This window comes from Phytophthora ramorum, assembly GCF_020800215.1.
Source record: "Phytophthora ramorum isolate Pr-102 chromosome Unknown Phyram_PR-102_s0018, whole genome shotgun sequence".
Classification (NCBI taxonomy): Eukaryota; Oomycota; class Peronosporomycetes; order Peronosporales; family Peronosporaceae; genus Phytophthora; species Phytophthora ramorum.
Window position 1 is genome coordinate 1,057,590 of NW_027150664.1, and position 22,737 is coordinate 1,080,326.

Sequence of the window (22,737 nt, forward strand, 5' to 3'; positions counted from 1 at the left end):
CAAAATATGTTGGAAACTCCAAGGCCTTCTTAAGCACGCAGTTTTGCTAGAGGTTCAAGGGCTCCGATCAATCGCAGAACTCGCCCATACTCGCTGATTGGAGCCCCTCAAATGTCTACACTCTGCAAGTTTTTAATTTTTGCAGTTAAAGCCGATTGCAAGTGCTATTGATGAGTAATGAAGACGCAAATCGTATCACTGTAGTAGCTCAAATCGTTGCTACAATATATGCTGTCCATAGGTCATAGCGGTTCTGTTTGGTACTTGCGCACCAGATTGGAAGCTGGGGGTTCTCACTGCGGTGGAAGTGAACCAGCAGCTGTTCCTTTCCGCTCAAATTGCATGGTCCACGTACTCCTTTCCCTTTTCTAGGAAGTTCGTGTTAGAAGATCACGACCGCGCCAGCCGTCTGCATTGAAAATGGAACGTATTATTCTCTATTCATTAAAGAATAGACAGCGCATTATGTTGTGTTTGCGCGGCGGGCCAATAACTGTGCATACCAGCAGAGAGGCATTCGCCCGAAGTCGTCAATGATCTAGAAACGTTGAAGATAACCTCTCCTCGAATAGTTGTGACACCGTGATTTTGGATCTACTTGGCTCCCACAGGGTTGCACGGCAAGCATACAAATGAGGCTCCGAGCGTAACACTGCTGGTCTGTGAAGGGTGCATGCACATGTGAGAGCTGTTAGTGACGAGCCTTTTGATGTCGCACTGCACAAACTGAGAGAAGTTGTCGTGTGTCCACGCGGCCGGATCTACAGAGCAGAGTAGAAGGTCTGGATGTCCGGGAAACCACGTGTGCACAGCGTTATCGATAACCACCGAGGATGCTAATACCGCGGGATTAGAGATTTGCGTTGGCCTTCCTTTCCTCGATCACTTCACTTTTGAAGAAATGCCGTTAGACTCTAACTTTTGTATTCTTATAGAGCGCTCTAACTTAGAGCACCCTAAACTTTGGACGCCTCAACCCTTCCCGCGCGCACACTGATCTTTAAACTGCAGGCGTTGTTTAGGCTTGGCCGAGCAAGGTGCTTACACCCCCCCATTTTCTTAGGTTGTAGGGACCACTGACACATTTCGAGTTCCCCTTTGGAACCCTCAGTGAGCCACGAGCGCACTCACAGCGCTTGTGCTCGTTCTCGCGAGTCCAGCTCACTATAATAAGCTTCCCACGAGCTGAGCCGCTCACCTCGTGGGAAGCTTGATTACGCTACGTTACTTCATGTATACGTACATGTTTCATGGTCCGTGTGCAGTCTAATAAGCTGGCACTTCGAACACAAAGTGTAAGGCCGCAAGACAAGATGGTATTGTCGCGACGCGAACGACGAGACAGTGAGCTCCGATCACGGATGTTATCATGCTGTTGGTAGAGTCATGCGATGCAAAGACAAATCCATGAGTCTTCCGCTATAACCGGCCAATTCTAAAGCGAAGTACACACTTGTTTGAGCACCGGTCAACTGGCACGCCAACTCAACAAACAAGCCCACGGGGACAACTTGGTAAATACAGGTACTCATGCTGTATAGATAGTCCCATGATCATGTCGTATTACATTTTCCTATCATATTCTCAGTAGGCAAGCACAATAAAAATAAAAGAAACCAGTATCCTTCGCAGCCGACACTAGGGACATCGTCCTGGAGAAGCAGCAGCTACAGTACATGTGCCCTCATTGCTTTACGCCCCTACCTGGCAGGTACTCGATAGGGGTTTCAAGACAAGACAGATCCCACATCCGAGCACTAAAGCCCAGCACTCAGTGTTACTAGCTTTCATGATACAGCTGCGTGCTGTGCCAAATGGACAGGCTAGGCAACTGTCGACGACGTAAGACTCATCTTCCGTCATTTCTCGGTTTGCCTCGCCCTGAGCACTTTAGACCACTCTCTCCAGTACACACCTGCAATGGCCAAGCTCTTAACTCTCGCTGGGACTCTAGCACTCGCAGCCTTCGCAAGGTCAAGCAACGCCGCCGAAGACAGTTGCGTCCCGATTGACTTCACAACCGAAGACTCCGAGTTCGCTGATCTGAATGCTGCGCTCGGCCTCGTCGAGATTGCCAACATGGTGGGCTCACTGTTTGGGAATTACGACCCGCTCGTTCTCCGCAATGTTTCACTGGCCAACTTTAACTACAGCATTTTGGGCCAGAAGCTGACGATCACGCCGACTGTCGACACGGTCAAAATCACCGGCCTTACGAATGTTGTCCCACAACACGTCAACGCGACCTCGTCGAACAGTGTCGACTTTGCAGCCGAATCTGAAAGCCAAGTGTCGGTCGACGCTAGCGTGAGTATCACCGTCGCGGAGTTAGGAGCGACTGCAAAGGCACACTTGGTTTTTGGCATGGTAAAGCCGTCGGTCTTGACCAACATCGAAGCGAATATGTACGCGTGTGCACCCGGCGTATCTTCGTCGCTGTGCTCAAACATGACGGTCGCCGGTCTCCAGCTCGAAGCAGTCAAAGCAGCCATATTTGGCAACTATGACAGCGTCGTGAAGGAGGTTCTCATGAAGTTCGAGGACGCGTCAGTGAAATCGTTCAAGCTCGATTTTGCGTCGGTCTCGAAATTCAAGATTGACTTCGACAGCTCCAACTTCGTGCTCTCTGCGATCACGAACCTGCTTTCGGGGTATTCAGCCGACGAGGTCAACCGGAAGGGCACTGTCTACAATACTGTGATCTCAACAATCAGTCGTCATGCTCCTGCGCTACTGAACAACGTGATTGCCTCCAAATTGAAGCCGTGGTTTGGTGCAACGTGTCTATCAGAAAACTAGACTACGGCGGTCTTGTAGTAGTTGCATGCTTGGTAGAAAATTCGGAATGAAAAAGGAGGCAAATCATTAATACCCGTCACAATGGGCTAACGTTGTGTTACAGGGTGCAGATGCCGCCAATCGCTTTTGGCTACCTGATGATGCGGTAACGATAGAATTTGTGGTCACAATTGGAGTATCAATCGAATCAAAATGGAGCAACCGAGATACACACGTCGAGCATGCGCGCTACTGTATGAACTCGTTGCAACAGATAAATGAAGAACTCCTCAAGGATAAACACTTCGCGTCATATTCACCACTTTAAACCAAAATTCAAGTTCGAGCCAAGAAGGAATTTACAAGCGGCACTTGATTGCTTTAGGAGAAGTCATGTACTACGTAGTAGTAGCTAATAGTTTTAACGATCACAAATATGCAGAGCCATCACCCCATTAATTTCGATCCTAACTTCCAGATGCAGCACTTTGACTGAGTTATCAAATTCACTGCAACAGACAGATTTTGCTCGAAGCAAGCGGTTGGATGAGAGCGCCCTAGTTGCCTTTCTCAAAATAATATTGGCTCTATAGACTAGCACATAATAGACCTCGCTTTGGATAGCACATATTTGAATTGGTTCTCAAGAAGTATCAGCGTCTTCTCGCAATCCAGTGTACAGCACTGGGGTTTACTCCTAAGTACGTCATCGCATCAAAAAAATTGCACGACATGAATATTCTCGTTATACGATACCCAAAGACATGTCGTTATGGCAGATTGCTGCATCTAGACATCCACAGCAACATGCTTAACAACGCGTATGTGAAATCCAAGCTGATGATATAGTTGAATTTAATAATGACAAATGTAAGAGCGCCGATCAGCGTACAACAATATACCCTTACCACCTACAGTGTTCTATTGCTTGAATCACCTGATCTCACAATGCGCCTTCGGTGCATTCGTCCATCGTACTCCATTACTCTATTATCCAGCGTTCAAATCCGACTACATGTACAACGCAACCCCATCGTAGATTTTTATCTCAAAACTATCGCGTTTTTGGATGACAAGCTGAATCGAGGTATCGAGTGGCTATAAGCTGCCGGCAGCGGAGCATGATGCTGATAATCCTCAGAATCCCCCTGCTAACGGCTCCAAGATCCACCCTCAGTTCGCGATTTACCCATTAAACTTCAAACCCTCGAATCAGGATCAAGAATGGGTCTGATCTACGTTGTCGTTCTAGCCCTCTTCGTTTCTATTGCGGGCCGTGGCGCTCTCGGTGATGTTGCCGACTATGAATCACTCTCCACCGCTGCTCAAACTGCAAAGTTTGACCCCCCGGGTGTGGCTCGTTCATTTGCTGACCATGATGACATGGCTAGCAAGAGATTGCTGAGGTCTACAGGTACAATTATTGACAAGGACGACAGTGTCGACAGCGAAGAGAGGGCGATCACCATTCCCGGCTTAGATCAGCTTAAATCACTGGTGAAGAAAGGATCATCGAAGGTTGACAAACTCATTGAGCTGCTGAAATACAAGTTTTGGCTTGGGATCGGGAAGACGGACAATGACATCAACAAACTCTGGGCAAAACAGGGCAAGAGCACGGATGACATCTACAAGCTTTGGCTCAAGCTAGGAAAGACGGACGAAGATATTTTTAAGATGTTGCGGGCAGATGAAGTCTACAAAATCTGGGTTAGACAAGGAAAAAGCACGGATGATATCTACAGCCAGTTGCTCAAGTTCGGAAAGGGTGACGAGGACATTTACCGTTTATTGGTGAAACAAGGTGTGAGCACGAATGCGATCTTTACAACGTGGGAGAAGCAGGGGAAGAGCACGACCGACACCCTCCGAATTTGGCGTAGCCTCGGAAAAAAGGACGAGGATATCTACAAGATTTGGCTGCAGCAGGGGAAATCAGGTGATGAGATCAACAAGGCTTGGCTGTACGTATACAAGAGGCCGGATGATGTTTACCGCTTGCTAAAGATCCATCACGTGGATCCTCGAGACAGTGCCAACCTGAACCAGTACATCCAGTACAGAACTGCGTACAACGATATGCTTGGCATTTCGAATTTGTAGTTGACTTAATCGAGCTGGTCTGTATAAAATTATATTTGATTTCACGCAATATTGCTGAGAGCGGCATGAAGTAAAGAAAGCGACTAAACTATCTTACCTATAATGCTATACTCGGGGCTCAATGAACAAGCAATTGAAGTCCAGATCATAACGGCTCCCAACATCTTGTGTTCTGCAAGTCTACGCCCGGGGCGTGTAAATTCTGTTTGGTTTATCTTAATTTTCGCCTATTATGCTCAACCTGTACCCGATCCGATTCATCGCGGTTGCAGTGAGAGGGAGTTCAACCCAAAGGTTTAACGAGTTCAATCTGTCCGGCGAGCCATCTGACCAAACGCTGCACACTTGCGATTCTAAAGCTGAAATTGTACATGCACCTTGGACAGCGAAGCGCTCGCCAAGAGCCAAGGTTAAGCAATCTTTGTTCACCTACTTACCCTGACACGCAATAACAAATTAAAAACGAAAACAGGACTTCGTGCCTAACACTTGCCAGGGACCTGCGCCAGTACCTTCATCTTGTCGTTCTTGGAGTGAAGCCATTTCGTCAGCGAGCGTTTACACGGTTCTGCGGCAAATCGGGCAGCTCGGTTGCGTGCAGGCCTTCTTGCACCACGCGGCCCACTCGCCGAGGCAAATGCCGTGGAAATGGTGGCCGCAGTGGGTCTTTGAAATCGATCTTTTCCTGGGTGAGCCAAACGGAGACCAGCAGATAGCACACATGTCGTCCATGCTGACACCGACAGAGTCCGGTGGAAGAAGCAGCTTGGCAACCATCAATTCGTCTCTCGGTTTCACCACAATCAGCAGACTGGACCACTCAATGGAATTCTTGTTCTCATCAGCATCAAACCGATAGTACACGTATCCCTCGGCGTCTTGATATCGAGAGCAGACAGATATCTCATCGTCCGCCTTCACACCTTCAAAACGCCAGCAGCAATCGTACAAACCGCAGGTAACAGGCTTCATTCTCCAGCGACATAGCGGGCAATGGACGTTGTCATCCAGAATGAGATTAAACAACTCAAACTTCTTGCGGTGAATGGCCATGTGGCGGAACGCAGGACAGGCACGATTCTCGCATCGCCCTTCGATGTTGAGCCCTTTGCTGCAAACGCGCCACTCAGGAGCTCTGTCGGAGAAGTCAACCGCAGTTATGATCGAGCCGTCAGACACGTCGGCGAAAGTTTGAGGTGTGGCGAAGCCTCCTGTGCTGCCACCCAGGATCCGTCCCATCGAGTGAAGGGTGTCTGCATTCCCAATGTTGTAGAACGAAAGCGTACAGTCATCTTGGAGTCGCTTGCCTGCAAACACAAGGCGTTGATCCTCAGGTGGTATGCCCTCTTTGTCTTCGATTCGGGCCTTAATGTAGGCCACCGTATCAGTCGACGTGCACTGAACTGCGGCAGTCCTCCCATAAAAAAAGTCGACAAACACTGTCATATAAGTTCCTCGGATTCTCGACGTCGTCGCCACAAGGCGGGGGCTGCTGCTCATCAATTCAGGAACGAGATACTCCAAACGAGAACTGTTGCTCACTCGGACCCCGTGCAGCATGATACGGTTCACCCCCCGCACTACACTCTTGTTGGGCGTCATTTCACGAATCTTCTTGTTGACAATCGTCTTGAGATCACCCACTCGCGTAATCGTCTCCTTCGGAAAATCAAAGCTGTGAACCTCCACCACACCTTTTAGGCCCTGCTCCTTTGCATCTCGCCACGGCACTGGAAGCACGAAAGCAGACATGACAGTGCTACCGGTAGCAGAGAGATGTTCAACTTAAAGCGGGGATTGGGAAGGCTGGAGAAAATTGGAGACTGGTCATCTAGACCGACCCACACTGATCGACTGTACAGTTAGAGCTCGTAACATTCTTGAGAAAGCATGAGCCCGTTGGTCTTTCGGCCGTTGTGTTGAACTTCGTAGACACCCTTTCTCGGCCACTGCTCAACTTCGTTTTTGACATCCCTCGCATCCAACACTGCACTCAGAATGTCGGGTAATTGTTGGGAAATTGTCCCGGGTTTGTTTTTAGATGCGGCAAACGAAAAATAGCTATAGGCTGAGATCACTCTATGCTCCAGCGCAGAGCACACGCCAATACGACAAGATGCCTGCGTCAACCACATCTTCATTGTCTTCTCGGTACGTGAACGCTGCTCACTGAGGTGATACCGCCACTGTATCTCACGTACTCGTAGCTCCTCCGACAAGAACTCATCAGAGAGCAGCCACGGCAGCCGCCGAAGCAGTGGTTCCAGAGGTGAGTCTTGTAGCATAACTGATCAGGATCATTTGTTCAACTCACCAAATCGATTGGCTTGCTTTATCCGCAGATTCGAAGCTGCTTTTACGTGCTGCGAGCGACTTGGCCGAGGTAGCTGCAGCACATGCAGCTTATGCTACTATCTCTCTGACTTTGGCTCCACTGCTTCTCGTAGACTGCTTCGGTGGCGTCTTCAACCAGCTCGTGGACGACTACTTCTCGCTCCAGCCGCAGCGAAAGGCTTTTAGGAGGCGTCACTGCTTCACTAGCAACTTCATGTAAGTAAGACTGTTGTCATTGCAGTTCTCTTTCCAACTAACTTGCCAATTTCAATCCAGGCGCCTCGCTCCGTGACCTAGAACTCCGCAAAAGTCAGATTGAGCTTGAGCTAGCACGGGTGCAGCATGAGTTACAGCTACGCGAGTCACAGAGTGCGACGGCACGAAAGCCATAACTGGCCAAATTTGGTGGCGAACTCAAATAAACGAGAAATGCCCGGACGTCATGCTAAGTGGCGGCTCACAACCCGAGCATATCGAGAGCATCATGTAACGAACAACGGGACCAAGCTATTCATCCGTCTTAGACGTTGTATGTGCTGGGGGAATGTTACCCAAAGTGACAGATTGGGTTTAAACTCCCCCACAGCTCTGACAAGGTCTTGCGGCGGCCTCTCCTTCTTCTGTATTCTGCAGCCTATGATGAAATCGATGTCTAACGATGAAGGGCTCTGACTTTTAACGTATTGCGACGACATTTCTGGGAAATCAGACCTCGTCACGCCGCGGAGTCCAATTTCTTCTCTCATTCTCGAATTCAACGGCAATGTCAGCTTTAGTCTTCTGGAAAGATGAGCACGAGCTTGACAATGGACTGAAAGGCGTGATGGAGGTGCATCCATTTGATCTACCCGGACGGCAGTTTAGAGGGGCACAGGTGAGCGACCTCATCAGAGTATTGAACACGAAGATTCAGGCTCGGTCACACGAAGAGGGCATCTACCGTGAAGTGGCGTCTTTTTTGCTATACGGCAGACGCGTCAACGTCCACCGATTCCTCGAGAGTATTATTGCTGATTTACCAGGAAATAGCCCGCGGCTTGTTGCTACGATGAAAGCCCACGCTCCCAGTGCCGCCGAAGCGATGATTTGTGTCGAGACACTAACCGGCAAAGCGACTCGAATTCCCTGCACTTTGAGAGAAAGCGTTTTCTGTTTCAAGCTTCGCGTGCAAACCATCGTGGGAATTCGTCCAGTGGACCAGATTTTGATATTCAACGACGTGAGACTTGACAGCCGCCGTTCTCTGAGCTCCTATGGCATCCAAGATGAAAGTATTGTCAACTTGCTGTTGGGATTGAGCGGAGGCTTCTCTTTTTCCCGAAAGTTTGCGGATGTCTCCAACGATTCACTCTTAGTAACGACTGAGTTTGACCCGGACGCGCCAAATTGGCGAACAGCCTTCAAAGGGCTTAACATTGAAGGGACATGCACAACTCCCTCGTGTGTTGCATTTGGCAAAGAAGTCATCCACCCAAAGCACTTCAAGCTGTTCAACATGTGTCTAGATGACACTCCAAAATGTCCAATGTGTCGTGCTCAGGTGACCCCTTTAACATGTGGATTTTACGATTGCGTCTGGAAGTTTGAAGGCATGAAGGCAAGCGACAACTTGACTATTATTTCATCCTGGAGAGACGCAGTTGGCGAAAAGTACCACCGCTTTAATTCTGACGAGAAGAATGGTTGTAGCGAATGGGGAAGTCTCTTGATTGTGGCCAAGCCGAGAAACGAGTCGAACGAAGCCAAACTGACCGTATCTTCCGACTCGACTTGCGCTGGAAGAAACGACGTGTGCACTATTTGCTGGTCCAAGCTCGGCTCAGCTGTACGATTCACCGTCGCATGCGGCCACGACTTTCACCGCTGTTGCTTCAAGAAGTGGACCACGTGGAGCAGCTGCCGCAGTTCCTTATCGAGTTGCCCAGCATGCCACAGGCCCGTGCAAGCTCCCCCTAGCACCATCAAGTAGGCGATGACTTAGGTTGCCATGGTGCAGGCCAACCACAACGGTGGGGACGAACGGCATTATTTCTCTTTATTTTACTGAACTATACATGATTTGACATTCAAGAGTTGAAGACTTCTCTGCAAACGTTTGACCACCTTTCCACAACGTATCTGGGACCAGGTCTGAAGCCACGATCGCAACTGTAAGGTCAATTTGAACATCTTTCCCTCTTGGCTCTTTGCGTTGGCGTCTCAGAGCAAACTCAACCTGAGCACGACAATTTATTCTCACCTCACTGATGTCGACTTCATTTCCGGTGCTGTGGAAGGGTAGTCGTGGGCGGGGACTGAAAGGACTGGTGGAGGTGCACGAGTCCGACCTACCTCAACATAATTTCCAAGACGCGAAGGTGAGCGATCTTGCCACAATTCTTACACCAAAAATCCGAGGCGCAACCGCAGGCAGTTCTCGTGAAGTCGGTTCGATCTTGCTCTACGGCACTCGCCTTGATGAGAATCGCCGTCTTGAAGCCATAATTCCAGATCTGGGATGCAGCAGCCCAAGGCTCCTCGCAATAACCCGCGTACGACCCACCGATAGCACCGATGTGTTCGTTGTTGTGGAGACTCTGACTGGCAAGAAGACTCGTGTTCCATGCGCCCTCACTGATACCGTCGCAAAGCTGAAGCTCCGCGTGCAAAATAGTGAAGGCCATCCTGCTAATCGACAAATACTGGTCTTCAATAATACGCGACTCGAGGACCATCAAGCGCTGGTGTTCTACACTATTCGAAGCAGAAGTATCATCTACTTAGTTTTGAAGCTGAGCAGACTGCGTACGTCGTCCCAACGTTTAACGAGAATTCCAGAAGCCCCGGCTGTGGAACAGCGAGATCTGGCCACTTTTCCACGATGGCGCATCGCATCCGAAGGGCTCAACATTGAAGGTTGTTGCGAGAACTTGGCCTGTCCAGCATTTCGTCAGACGGTCATTTATCCTTATCAATTTGAGTCGTTCAATATCGCACTGGACGGCTGCATTCTCTGCCCGATGTGCCGCTTCCAGGTGGAGCCTCTTACCTGCGGGTTTTACAATTGTGCTTGGAAATTTGAAGGCGTTCGGGCTCGAGATGGATTATCCGTCATTTCACCATGGAAAGATGCAGACAACAATGGATATAACACGTTTGATAAGGAAATATGCGGAACCGCTCGATGGCGCAGTCTTCTCTTCGTGGTCAAACCAAGAGGTATCTCGAATGCAGCCAAGCTGACTGAATCGCTCGATTCTCGTGTGACCAAGGATAATATTTGCCTAATTTGCTGGACCAAGGTATGGTCGATAGATCGATCCGCCAGTACTGCGGTTCCTTGCGGACACACATTCCACCGCCGTTGCATTGACAAGTGGTCCAAGTGGTGTAGCGACCACACCTCTCTGCCCAGTTGTCCTGTGTGCCGCAAACCGTTGCAAGTGGCTGCTGGAAGAGAACCTGCTGAACTGCCACTAGGATAAATCTTCCTGGGAGCTCCACACGAGTACAACAGTCAGCATGAGCGTTTTGAAGTAGTCGAGCACCTGTTTAGTCTTTTCAGTGCGACTTGACACGTGTTTGTCCTCCGGGTCAGACTCGGCTGTTTGTGTCCCGGGACGAACTTCTCCACGTCCCATCAACAAAACTTGCCTAGCTCAGCTTGAGGCAGATTTATCACGCTCAGACTTCATTTTGGACCTTTAAGGCCGATTTGTGTTGGCTAGAACTCTCTGTCAAGAACTTGTGAGTGATCGTGAGAAGAATTATCCATGAGCTCATTTTTTCGAGTTACCTCATAATTATACCAAGTGATCACGTCGATGCTGGTTCTTCCGATCCTATGGAAGGATTCGCACGAGCGAGATTTGAAAGGTCCGAGTTCGGCTCGATAAAAACTCCCTCCATCGTTACTGTTGATTGTGGCCACAGTTTTTACTATGCTTGCATTGACAAGCGGGCTGGATGGTGAGCGAAGAATGATACCCTATCAAGCTGCACAGTGTGCCGCACCCAAATGGAAGCGCCTGGGGACTAAGTGCTTCAGTGGTATAGGAGCGCCTGGAGTGGGGGGAGGATTTTTGATATTGTGTAGCCCCACGTGCGATCATGGACCGCAAGTTTAGCTGTAATTTCATTCACTTGCGTAAGTACATGTAGCAACGCCAACTAAGTCACCGCGGCCGTTGCCGGGGTGGTAAACGAATTGCAGCCTTGATTTGATTGGAACCAAGGGTGCGCCTCGCACAGGCCCGAGTGTGCAACCACAAATCCATTTCACACCAGTGCTGCCGAGTGCTCATGGCGAGGAACCTCAGTTGGGGTGTTGAAGTACTCTAAGATTCCAAAGCCTCCCATCACCAGCGCAGATCCAACAATGCACTCCCACGAGAACGTCGTGTGGTGTAACAAGGTGTCGATAACACCCGAGATCGGGATCGTCAGCATCACGCCCACACTCGTCTCCAGTGGGGACGTCCAGCAGAGTGACAACGGCAGAAACACGTTAAAGACAACTGCCATCATACCACTGAGCAGCAGCAAGATGACTCCGTTTCCAGTAACTGAGAACCCCAGAGGCTCTAGCAGCGACGGGAATGGGCTGTAAGCCAGTGCAAAGCTGCCGACAATCCAAAGCGGCACAGTAAACAGACCACACAGCCCTGTCATCGTCAACAGTGTCGACGTGTCGGTAATATCCTCTCCGACAGCAACACGTAGTGCGACCTCGTATCCTCCATACAGCGCCGCCGATATCACCACCAAAAGACCCGCAACCATACTGGTACTCGCAACCTCGTTCACGTCACTTCCATCTTGGAACACGACGACCATGATGACCCCCACAAACGACGTCAAAACTCCACACATTTTGCCAAACGACGGTCGCTCGTGCAAAAAGCAAATGGAAAAGCAGTACACGAACAGCGGCGAGCAGTTGAAGATGGCAGTACCCGCCGTCACACTGACGTTGGCCAATGCCGCGTACCAAAAGTAGTCCGCCAGCAAGTAGAAAACGCTCAGCCACGCCGAGACCCGACACAACTTGGACAACGGAATCACCGAGTGGTGTTTGAGCACTTCCACGACATTCAGTCGGTCCTCCACAGCCCCAGTAACCCAATGGTACCCCACCACCAATGGGAGCACAATTGCCGTTATAGTGTGATTGAAGCACACAATGAAGAAAGGTTTGTTGAACTGCACCACCTCCTGGAGAGCTTGGGAGGCCTCGGACTGCAACACCCACGACCACACCAGAGCTTTGACGTACAGTTAGTATAGTATATAGGTGTATGCTGTACTTCATCTGTTGCGCATACCGAAGAGAGCGACTAGCCCGACGTGTTTCGTGTGTAGCAACCGCACCTCCTGAGCATCCGCGTGGCTGGAAGGCAGCAGTTTGGACCGCTCGTCCGCTGGTTTTGAGGCTGCGGGGGCCACGGGGTGCAAACCATTGACATGCGTCATTGGTGCTTGCAGGAGACTGTGGGGACGATTCCTTATTCGACCTTCGCGGATGATCGTTTGACTTGAAGAAAGTAAGGGATTGTGAACTGTAAGTTGCAGAAGAAGATGAACATGATGAATATTTATAGTGATGCAAGCCAAGATCGGTTTACGACACTTAGAATGGCGAGGCTTTCTCGAGTTTGGGGATGAAGTTACCGTCGTTCATGGGCGTGTTGGCGTCACCGAAGTGTACTCCGTTGAGGGCACGACGGGCATCCTCGGTCATCTGGTCCCACATGATGAGGTCTTGGAAGGTGCCGGCGTCTCCGGTCACGTCCAGGTCGTGGTTGATCGGCCAGCTGTGCTTGTAGCGCACCTTGACGCTCGTGCCGTCGATGACCCACGGGGGACACGGGGCGTACTTCTTGTAGCCGTTGTGAGACGACGCTGAACAGCCCATGATCTTGGGCTCCGCTACGTCCGGATTGTCAATGAACACGACGACGTGCTCCCAGTCGTGGCGGTGGCCCATTCCTGAAGACGGCGAGTCCTTGGGGAAGTACCACGAGTCCACACATCGTTGAGCCACGCGGAGCGGCCGTAGACCTGCGAGCCGTGGCCAGACCCTCGACACCCACCCTTGGGGCACCTGACGTCTTGAGACCACCACTAGTCTCTCCGAGGTAGTTCACGGCCGGGTACGGGACACACCCCGTCCTGATCTGGATCTGGGGCTTGAATTTGACGCCGGCCTTTTCGGAAATCGTGGCGGGCATGGGCTGGGCGAAAGGTTTCACTTCCTGGTGGCTGATTTCCTTCGTCACCCACGGACCAGGGTCCGGCGTCGGTGCTGGTGTCGGGGCCATCGTAGGCGGAAGAGTGGGCGCGGGTGTCGGGGCCTCAGTTGCTCGGGGGTCTCTAGGCGGTGCCATCGTGACGTTCCGCGTAGGCCTGGGGGATGTCGTGCGTACCAAGTCTGCGTAATCCCAAAGCTTTGCAGTTGGCTCCGGGGTGGCATCGACACCTTGTGTTTGAGAAGCAGCTTGCGACTCGGAGCCTACTTGGGCAACTTGAGCTTCAGATCCATCTTGGGCTTGGGCAAGAACCGCGAAGCCGGCCCACACGAATACGAGAAGCTTCATCCCGGGCTGTTGATTCTCGACGGTGGGGGATTGCAGAATGGCCAAGGTCGGGCGCTAAAGACTACCACAACAAAGCATATTCACTGAAGAGACAGCGAGCTCTGATTACTAATGGTATCATGCTGTTCGCAGGGCTGTAACTCTTGAGGACCAATCCGTGAGTGATTTTGGCTGGTCGCCTCATGTCGCCGTGGAGTGCGCGAGCAAAGGAAGGCCACCGCAAATCTTTAATCTCTTTAATTCAGGCTGGAGCATCATCGTTGAATATCGATAACGCTTTGCACACGTGGTTTCCCGGACAATCTAGGACTTTCCACTCTCTTGATCTGGATTCGCGGTCGCACGATAACTTCGATGGAACAGCGACTTTTTCGTCTTAATTAACGGCTCTCATACTTTCCATTCCCAAGTTTTAATTGCTTTCAAACCTCACATTGCAATATTTTCCTCAAGACGTTCTGGTAGATCGTGCCACACGGTGGCATCGAAGGTGAACTTGATTAGCAGCCCCGCAACGAGGGAGAGGCGTGGCGGGTTAAAACATCTTCTCCGGAGGCTTCCCGCGCTTTGAAGAAAAACTAATTTAATCTGCTCAGCGTCTTATAAATCCCCATTTCCTGACGCTTACTCTTGATTCAGTGAACTATATGTACAATGCTTGGCGACAAATCGGACAGCTTGATGCTGGGAACGAAGCGTGATTTTTGCCCACTTGCCAAGGCAGCCGCGGTGGAAATAGTGACCACATAAAGTTATTGTTCTCGATTTCGGAAGCGTTTTGGTTAGACCAGCGAATAGTGCAGAACTCGACGTCTTGTCTACTGCCAGCCGAGTTGCAGTCGGCATGCCTCTCTCCTTGACAATAATCAACAGACTTCCCCATCCCACAGACTAATACCGTTCATCCGTGTGCCGACATTTGCCTTCACGCCTTCAAACTTCCATGCACAATCATAAAACCCACACGTGAGCGACTTCACATTGGACCAGCACCTGGGGCAACGGATACTTGACCATGTTGAACGACTGGTCAACTAATCATTTCCTCAAAAGCTCCATTCCCAAATCCATCATCGAGGTTGAATCCGACGTCACACCCGCGCCAGTCAGGACAGATCCCGAAAACCCCAGCTCCTCTAATGCCGACTCCGCATATCTGCCACCGCCAACTTGCTCAAACTACCTCACCCGACCCGTACGGACCGGAAACCGGATAAAAATATACCACCGGATACCGCTGATTTGCGAACCGGCACAAAAAGCTAAACTAAAGCATGTCGGAATTCGTTCTTGCAATCCTGTGGAAGGACCAATGCATCCGAGGCATGGTCGAGGTAACTCAGTCCGATCTAGACGAGCAATGGAAGGAGAGACGAGAGCAAGTCGAAGACGACCAAGTGGGGGATCTTGTCGACATTGTCAACAAGAAATTGAAACCTATCGCGGAAAGGAAGGTGGTGGTGGGGGGGGGTCGTTTCGTGGAGTCGATCTGGCTGTATGGCACGGAGCTAGGCAGAGGGCGTCCGCTCAAGTCAATCATCCCAGTTGCTGCCGAAGGTTGTCCGCGTCTCGTGGTAAAGACACACCTCGTTTTTGAAGATAAAGGCGACATGGTCATTGTGATCAAATTTCCAACTGGCAGAGTCGGATTCGTCTCGTGCATGCCTACGGACTCCGTTGACAATGTCAAGCTCAAAATTAGAGACAGATGAGGGAATCCAGCTGATCAGTAGCGCCTTATCTTTGCAGGCAAGCAGCTCGAAGATGGCCGTACACTCTGTGACTACAAGATTAAAAGTGAGAGCGTGCTTGGTGCCAAGGTTGCGGGGAGGAGCGGTACTTCCTCGTCCAGGACAAGGTTTTGCCGACGTTTCTGATAACTCCAACCTGCACGAGCACAACCTGTCGAGCACTGCTTCTGACTGGCGCATCTGTGAAGAAGGACTGAACATCGAAGGCGAATGCGAGAATCGTGAGTGCGAAGCATTCGGAGGAATGGTCATTTGTCAAACCGCTTTCGATTCGTCCAACCTCATGGAAGATCGGGAAGTTCGCTGCCCTCGATGCTACAAAACGTTCAAACCAATTATCTGCGGGTTTTACAACTGCGTGTGGAAGTTCGAAGGAGTCCGATCAAGTGACGGCTGTTTCGTTAGTTCGCCGTGGCGAGATGCGGGCGGGAGTACGTACTATCGCTTCGACGCGGATGAAACCCATGGGTCCATCGAATGAGACAGTCTGCTGATTGTAGGCAAGTCGAGAAGTGACTGCACTGCAGCGAAAGTTCCTGGGTACTCGCGTTCCGTTGTCGTGCGGAAGGACAACGTGTGCTCTATTTGCTGGTCACCGTTTGGCTCCACAGCTAAGGAAGTCGTCGTCGTTGCTCAATGTGGTCACAGCTTCCACCGTGCATGCATCGGTACGCGGGCAAAGTGGTGCGGCGGCCATGGCACACTGTCAAGCTGCCCTCTTTGTCGTAACGCAGTGGGCGTCGAGCCTTTTATCAGAGTTGGAATCACTGGCAGGTTGATAAGAAAACCGGGAGGGGATCTTCGGCTTGATTAGACGGAAGTTTTACAAATTCAACGATACGCATACATGCAGTCATCTTCCTTGCTGTTGGTATCATGCTCTCCACGATTGGCGAAGTATCGTTTGCTTATTGATTGCTCGTTGCTTCTCTATTAACCTTGAGTGCGTTGGATTTGCCCACCTATCGACCAGAGTTTGATCCCGCAAATTGGGCAAAGGACATGGTCACACCACGAACTCGGCTGTCAGGGGTAAATTCGAGGTGCATCTTGGCTTGTCCACGAATAGAAGACCCCACCATCGAGCCCTACCCGTGTTTCCGTCTCAAAGATGTTCACAAGTGTACAAGCTGGGGTCCAGGTGGACCCGCCAACAAGAAATACTGGCTGGTTAACCTTATAGCTTGATACAGATAAGTGTGCTGTACCTAACCAAGTGATTAGCTGATGCAAGTTCCAGACGATTTAAGATGAACACCGACTAGTGATTCATTCCAAGTGCTTGTCCTCGCAGCACTGCTACAACAATACATCTGCTTTGAAAATGCTGCAGAGTCAGACTGCTCAAATACCACAGGCTGGCGCTTGCGAGTCCCTACACTCATGCCGCGGCCTTGAACACGCAATTGTTCTCCTGAACACGAAAATCTCCCCCTCCCAAAATTCCAGCAAATCAGGGCCACATTGACTTCCACAACAATCTACCTTACGATTTGTATTTATTATTTAAACCGATCGCTTCAATTAGACAGGGTATACAGTATCACAGGATTAATGCGTAACCTTCGCTCAACATCATTTCAGCTGCTCAGTTGACAATTTTCGTCAAGGCGAACAGCTCATTTATCGTCCATGACGCGAGTGACCGACTTCCACCCGGCAGCCCCCCACGAGCTCACCAAGCTGTTCTCAACCGATGAAGTTCCAGCAGAATCCAAACTAAATCTCCCGAAACATGCAGGACTCGTCGCCCTCGGAGGTGGCACAGCCACAAACCATTGCCACATTGCCACATTCCACTAACTCGCTGTCGGTTACAAAATGCCTGCTTTTCCAGCTCTCATCTGGTCGTGGGTCTTGCAAGCTGAAGCTTCCCAAGGACTGCAGGTCAATTACCGTGCTATTTGTTACATTTGTCCATTGACCTGCTCATAACTGACTGTTGATTTGTTTGCAGGGGGCAGCTGAGTTCGACAAGCCATTTTTCATCGTGTGCTTCAACCACACAGCACCGGTCAGCAATTTGTGCGATTTGGTGGTTGAGTTTGGGCGTTTGTGCTGATATTTGTGTTGTGCTGCACTTCAGGTTGTGCTCCTCCCTCTGCTAGTAGGATACTTCTGGCTTCATGGTGAGGAGGAGGACCGACTTGCTCCGTTGGATTGTGTTCGAGTCCTGGAACGTCACTCGGTGATTCCGTTGCCGAAGCTTTGGCGGATCGCAGCGTTTCTGAGTGCGTTCTACTGCGTGACAGACTACTTCTGGTATGCAGCGCTAGCCAACGTGAGCGTTGCAGCCGGCACGGCCATCTTCAACTGCTCGCCGCTGTTCGTCTACTGCTTCTCGATCTGCTTCTTGCACGAACGACTTTCTTTTGGAAAAATGTGTGGCGTGTTCACGTCGTTTGCGGGCGTCACGCTCGTGGTCATGTTCCAGAACGGAGATGATCTCGATGCGATTGCTGGTACGGGCGTTGTTGCAGGCCTCATGGTGGTGCTCTCGGCAGCGCTGTATGGGGGATACGAAGTCGCGATTCGACTGACGATGGGTGATGATATCACGGACACAGCGACGCTGCTGACGATGACGGGGTTATGTGGACTCTTCACCATTCCGATGTGGATCGTTGGTAGTGCTATGCTGGCGTATAGTCCCATCGAAGCACTGTACGAGCCGCTCGGTTTGCCGGACAACACCCACGGGCTAGTTTTGCTGGTGGTTAGTGGTCTGATGTCAATCATCTTTTGTGTGTTTCTGCCGTTGTCGCTGTGCTGGACGTCGCCTCTGGAGACGAGTGTGGGTTGCATGCTTACGATCCCGCTGTCCGGGATTGTGGACACTGTGGTCCATGACACGTCCTTCTCATGGGAATGCATCGCCGGCTCGGTTTTGGTGATGGGGGGCTTCGGTATCCTCGAGTATTGCAGCGTCACAGGCACGCCGCTCCAGCCAGAGCCGAGAAAAACCTCCGAAGATATGACTACGCTTGCTTGATTAGCATGATACTTCGAATAGCTCTTTAGTTCAATAGATCAAGTAGAATGATAATGCTTGCTTCATGTACTTCTACTCACGCAGTTTTTTTCCTATCAAATTGAGCTCAAAAGGCAAGCAAACCAACAGTTGAGGATTCATAAGAAACTACTCCATGCATTTATATTCCACCGCCAATCCTTTATTTCCTCTCTGCCTTACTCACCAACCTTCCATGTCGCCAATTATCTACAATGCACTTCACATGTCAGTCTTCTCAACCGCCGCGAGAAGAAACCAGCGTCCTGGCACTTGAAAAATTCGCGTGACGTACACAGCCTTGATGCTGCGTGGTAGTATCTCTTACAAAGTGAAGTCCGCGTGAAGCAGCTTTGGAAATGAGCCTGTCCAGAACTCCCTAGCCAAATAACGGCTTATCCTCGACGGCAGACAACTTCAAGACGAACATACGCTCCTGAACTACAATATTTCTACCCAAAGTATCGTGCATTTGGAGTTGCAGTTGAGAGGCGGTGGTCTAAGTTCTTTTCTCTTCGCTGGCGTTTCCGACGAGCGAGCGCTCTTACGCAGAGTTCCAGAATGGCGTGTGCGCGCCTTCGGACTGCATCTTGATGGTCGCTGTGAAAATCGCGCGTGTGCTGCATTTGGTGAAATGATATTTAACTGCAAGAGATTCAACCTTTTCAACCTCGTGAGGGATGGCACAGTGCAGTGTCCGAAGTGCCTCCCTAGAGTGGTGAAGCCTCGCACATGTGGAGTTTACAGGTGCGTGTGGAAATTTGAAGGCGTGAAGGCAAGTGGCGGATCCTTCGTCAGTTCCCTATGGAGCTGGGGTACTTCTATGTTTTTCGTGCAAATGATTTCGTAGTAGTAGTTCTGCAGTGAAAAGAGTAGTAAATTCGCGGATAGCTTCAACGCTTACTCCTTCCATCGTGACAAATGTCGCCGAATCATCGAGTAGTTAACACTTTTGTTCGAGGGGAATCTGCAGACTGCACTCGTGTGCTGTGGCCAGTTTGGCTATGAGTATGTACTAGTCTCTTATTCCGGAGTTTATCCGTGGCTAGCGGCGAGACATGATGAATATCAACACTTCAGTAGTCAAAATTGCCTTCTACATGTGGATGTTCCTGTGAGATGCAACTCAAATAGTGTTATCGTAGAGGTGCAGTCTCGTATTCAAAGGATACTCCATCAAGTGAGTTGACAAAGGCCCCATGTCTGGTTCAGTTGTAAAATGACTTAGCGATTGCGCACTACGATATCGATAGCGAGAATGCGATATAATACCATGCGAATATGGCAGAGTGCTACGATACCTCGGTGCCGCAGCTAGAGTTCTCTTCATAAAATGGAGAAGGAGTCGTTCAACCTTTTGGCGACGGTATGACCAAGGTGTACGACGAAGGCGAAGCCTAGCACATGCGCGTGCAAAATGAGAAGGCGTGGCAGTCTTCGTAAGCTCGTCGTTGAAAGAAGCGACAGCCAAGTACTATCATAATGTAATCCTGACCACGTATCGACACTCCGAACTTGCACATTTGAAAATGGGAGCGCCAATTATTTTGGAGAAGAAACTACAGACAAACTGCACGACTTGCTGGGGCTCACTGCTATATGGTCTCGTCGTTCAGGTTGTGAGCCGCCACTTAGTATGGCGTCCGCGCATTTCTCGTTTATTTGATTCCGCCACCAAATTTGGCCATTTATGGCTTTCGTGCCGTCGCACTCTGTGACTCGCGTAGCTGTAACTCATGCTGCACCTGCGCTAGCTCAAGCTCAATCTGACTTTTGCGGAGTTCTAGGTCACGGAGCGAGGCGCCTGGATTGAAATTGGCAGGTTAGTTGGAAAGAGAACTGCAACGACAACAGTCTTACTTACATGAAGTTGCTAGTGAAGCAGTGGCGCCTCCTAAACGCCTTTCGCTGCGGCTGGAGCGAGAAGTAGTCGTCCATGAGCTGGTTGAAGACGCCACCGAAGCAGTCTACAAAAAGCAATGGAGCCAAAGTCAGAGAGATAGTAGCATAAGCTGCATGTGCTGCAGCTACCTCGGCCAAGTCGCTCGCAGCACGTAAAAGCAGCTTCGAATCTGCAGATACAGCAAGCCAATCGATTTGGTGAGCTGAACAAATGATCCAGATCAGTTATGCTACAAGACTCACCTCTGGAACCACTGCTTCGACGGCTGCCGTTGCTGCTCTCTGATGAGTTCTTGTCGGAGGAGCTACGAGTACGTGAGATACAGTGGCGGTGTCACCTCAGTGAGCAGCGTTCACGTACCGAGAAGACAATGAAGATGTGGTTGACGCAGGCATCTTGTCGTATTGGCGTGTGCTCTGCGCTGGAGCATAGAGTGATCTCAGCCTATAGCTATTTTTCGTTTGCCGCATCTAAAAACAATCCCGGGACAATATCCCAACAATTACCCGACAATCTGAGTGCAGTGCTGGATGCGAGGGATGCCAAAAACGAAGTTGAGCAGTGGCCGAGAAAGGGTGTCTACGAAGTTCAACACAACGGCCGAAAGACCAACGGGCTCATGCTTTCTCAAGAATGTTACGAGCTCTAACTGTACAGTCGATCAGTGTGGGTCGGTCTAGATGACCAGTCTCCAATTTTCTCCATCCTCCCAATCCCCGCTTTAAATTGAGCATCTCTCTGCTACCGGTAGCACTGTCATGTCTGCTTTCGTGCTTCCAGTGCCGTGGCGAGATGCAAAGGAGCAGGGCCTAAAGGTGTGGTGGAGGTTCACAGCTTTGATTTTCCGAAGGAGACGATTACGCGAGTGGGTGATCTCAAGACGATTGTCAACAAGAAGATTCGTGAAATGACGCCCAACAAGAGTGTAGTGCGGGGGGTGAACCGTATCATGCTGCACGGGGTCCGAGTGAGCAACAGTTCTCGTTTGGAGTATCTCGTTCCTGAATTGATGAGCAACAGCCCCCGCCTTGTGGCGACGACGTCGAGAATCCGAGGAACTTATATGACAGTGTTTGTCGACTTTTTTTATGGGAGGACTGCCGCAGTTCAGTGCACGTCGACTGATACGGTGGCCTACATTAAGGCCCGAATCGAAGACAAAGAGGGCATACCACCTGAGGATCAACGCCTTGTGTTTGCAGGCAAGCGACTCCAAGATGACTGTACGCTTTCGTTCTACAACATTGGGAATGCAGACACCCTTCACTCGATGGGACGGATCCTGGGTGGCAGCACAGGAGGCTTCGCCACACCTCAAACTTTCGCCGACGTGTCTGACGGCTCGATCATAACTGCGGTTGACTTCTCCGACAGAGCTCCTGAGTGGCGCGTTTGCAGCAAAGGGCTCAACATCGAAGGGCGATGCGAGAATCGTGCCTGTCCTGCGTTCCGCCACATGGCCATTCACCGCAAGAAGTTTGAGTTGTTTAATCTCATTCTGGATGACAACGTCCATTGCCCGCTATGTCGCTGGAGAATGAAGCCTGTTACCTGCGGTTTGTACGATTGCTGCTGGCGTTTTGAAGGTGTGAAGGCGGACGATGAGATGTCTGTCTGCTCTCGATATCAAGACGCCGAGGGATACGTGTACTATCGGTTTGATGCTGATGAGAACAAGAATTCCATTGAGTGGTCCAGTCTGCTGATTGTGGTGAAACCGAGAGACGAATTGATGGTTGCCAAGCTGCTTCTTCCACCGGACTCTGTCGGTGTCAGCATGGACGACATGTGTGCTATCTGCTGGTCTCCGTTTGGCTCACCCAGGAAAAGATCGATTTCAAAGACCCACTGCGGTCACCATTTCCACGGCATTTGCCTCGGCGAGTGGGCCGCGTGGTGCAAGAAGGCCTGCACGCAACCGAGCTGCCCGATTTGCCGCAGAACCGTGTAAACGCTCACTGACGAAATGGCTTCACTCCAAGATGAAGGTGCTGGCGCAGGTCCCTGGCAAGTATTAGGCACGGAGTCCTGTTTTCTTTTTATTTTGCTATTGCGTGTCAGGGTAAGTTGGTGAACAATGATTGCTCAGTTTTGGATCTTGGCGAGCGCTTCGCTGTCCAAGGTGCATGTACAGTTTCAGCTTTAGAATCGCAAGTGTGCAGCGTTTGGTCAGATGGCTCGCCGGACAGATTGAACTCGTTAAACCTTTGTATTGTGCTCTTGGAAGCAGTGAAATATACCTATTGTTGTGTGCACCACACCACCTATTATTGTATTGCCAAT

At 50.4% G+C, this 22,737-nt stretch overlaps 4 protein-coding genes across 4 annotated transcripts; 3 read left to right on the forward strand and 1 right to left on the reverse strand.

The window, feature by feature from the left end:
* Nucleotides 1-1,920: 1,920 nt before the first annotated feature.
* On the forward strand, nt 1,921-2,799 carry KRP23_13711 (uncharacterized protein; the record flags this gene model as incomplete). Its single annotated transcript, XM_067884458.1, has 1 exon — nt 1,921-2,799. The coding sequence occupies one exon, from the start codon at nt 1,921-1,923 to the stop codon at nt 2,797-2,799; it is 879 nt and encodes a 292-aa protein (XP_067738474.1).
* Nucleotides 2,800-4,002: 1,203 nt separating this feature from the next.
* KRP23_13712 (uncharacterized protein) lies at nt 4,003-4,881 on the forward strand (the record flags this gene model as incomplete). Its single annotated transcript, XM_067884459.1, has 1 exon — nt 4,003-4,881. The coding sequence occupies one exon, from the start codon at nt 4,003-4,005 to the stop codon at nt 4,879-4,881; it is 879 nt and encodes a 292-aa protein (XP_067738475.1).
* Nucleotides 4,882-11,472: 6,591 nt separating this feature from the next.
* On the reverse strand, nt 11,473-12,666 carry KRP23_13713 (putative vacuolar membrane protein; the record flags this gene model as incomplete). The annotated part of the gene is made up of 2 exons (XM_067884460.1): nt 11,473-12,458; nt 12,519-12,666. The coding sequence occupies 2 exons, from the start codon at nt 12,664-12,666 to the stop codon at nt 11,473-11,475; spliced, it is 1,134 nt and encodes a 377-aa protein (XP_067738476.1).
* A 4,507-nt stretch (nt 12,667-17,173) lies between these two features.
* KRP23_13714 (putative vacuolar membrane protein) lies at nt 17,174-18,533 on the forward strand (the record flags this gene model as incomplete). Its single annotated transcript, XM_067884461.1, has 4 exons — nt 17,174-17,300; nt 17,379-17,428; nt 17,499-17,555; nt 17,628-18,533. 4 exons carry the CDS (start codon nt 17,174-17,176, stop codon nt 18,531-18,533), a joined length of 1,140 nt encoding a protein of 379 aa, XP_067738477.1.
* Between the last annotated feature and the right edge of the window lie 4,204 nt (nt 18,534-22,737).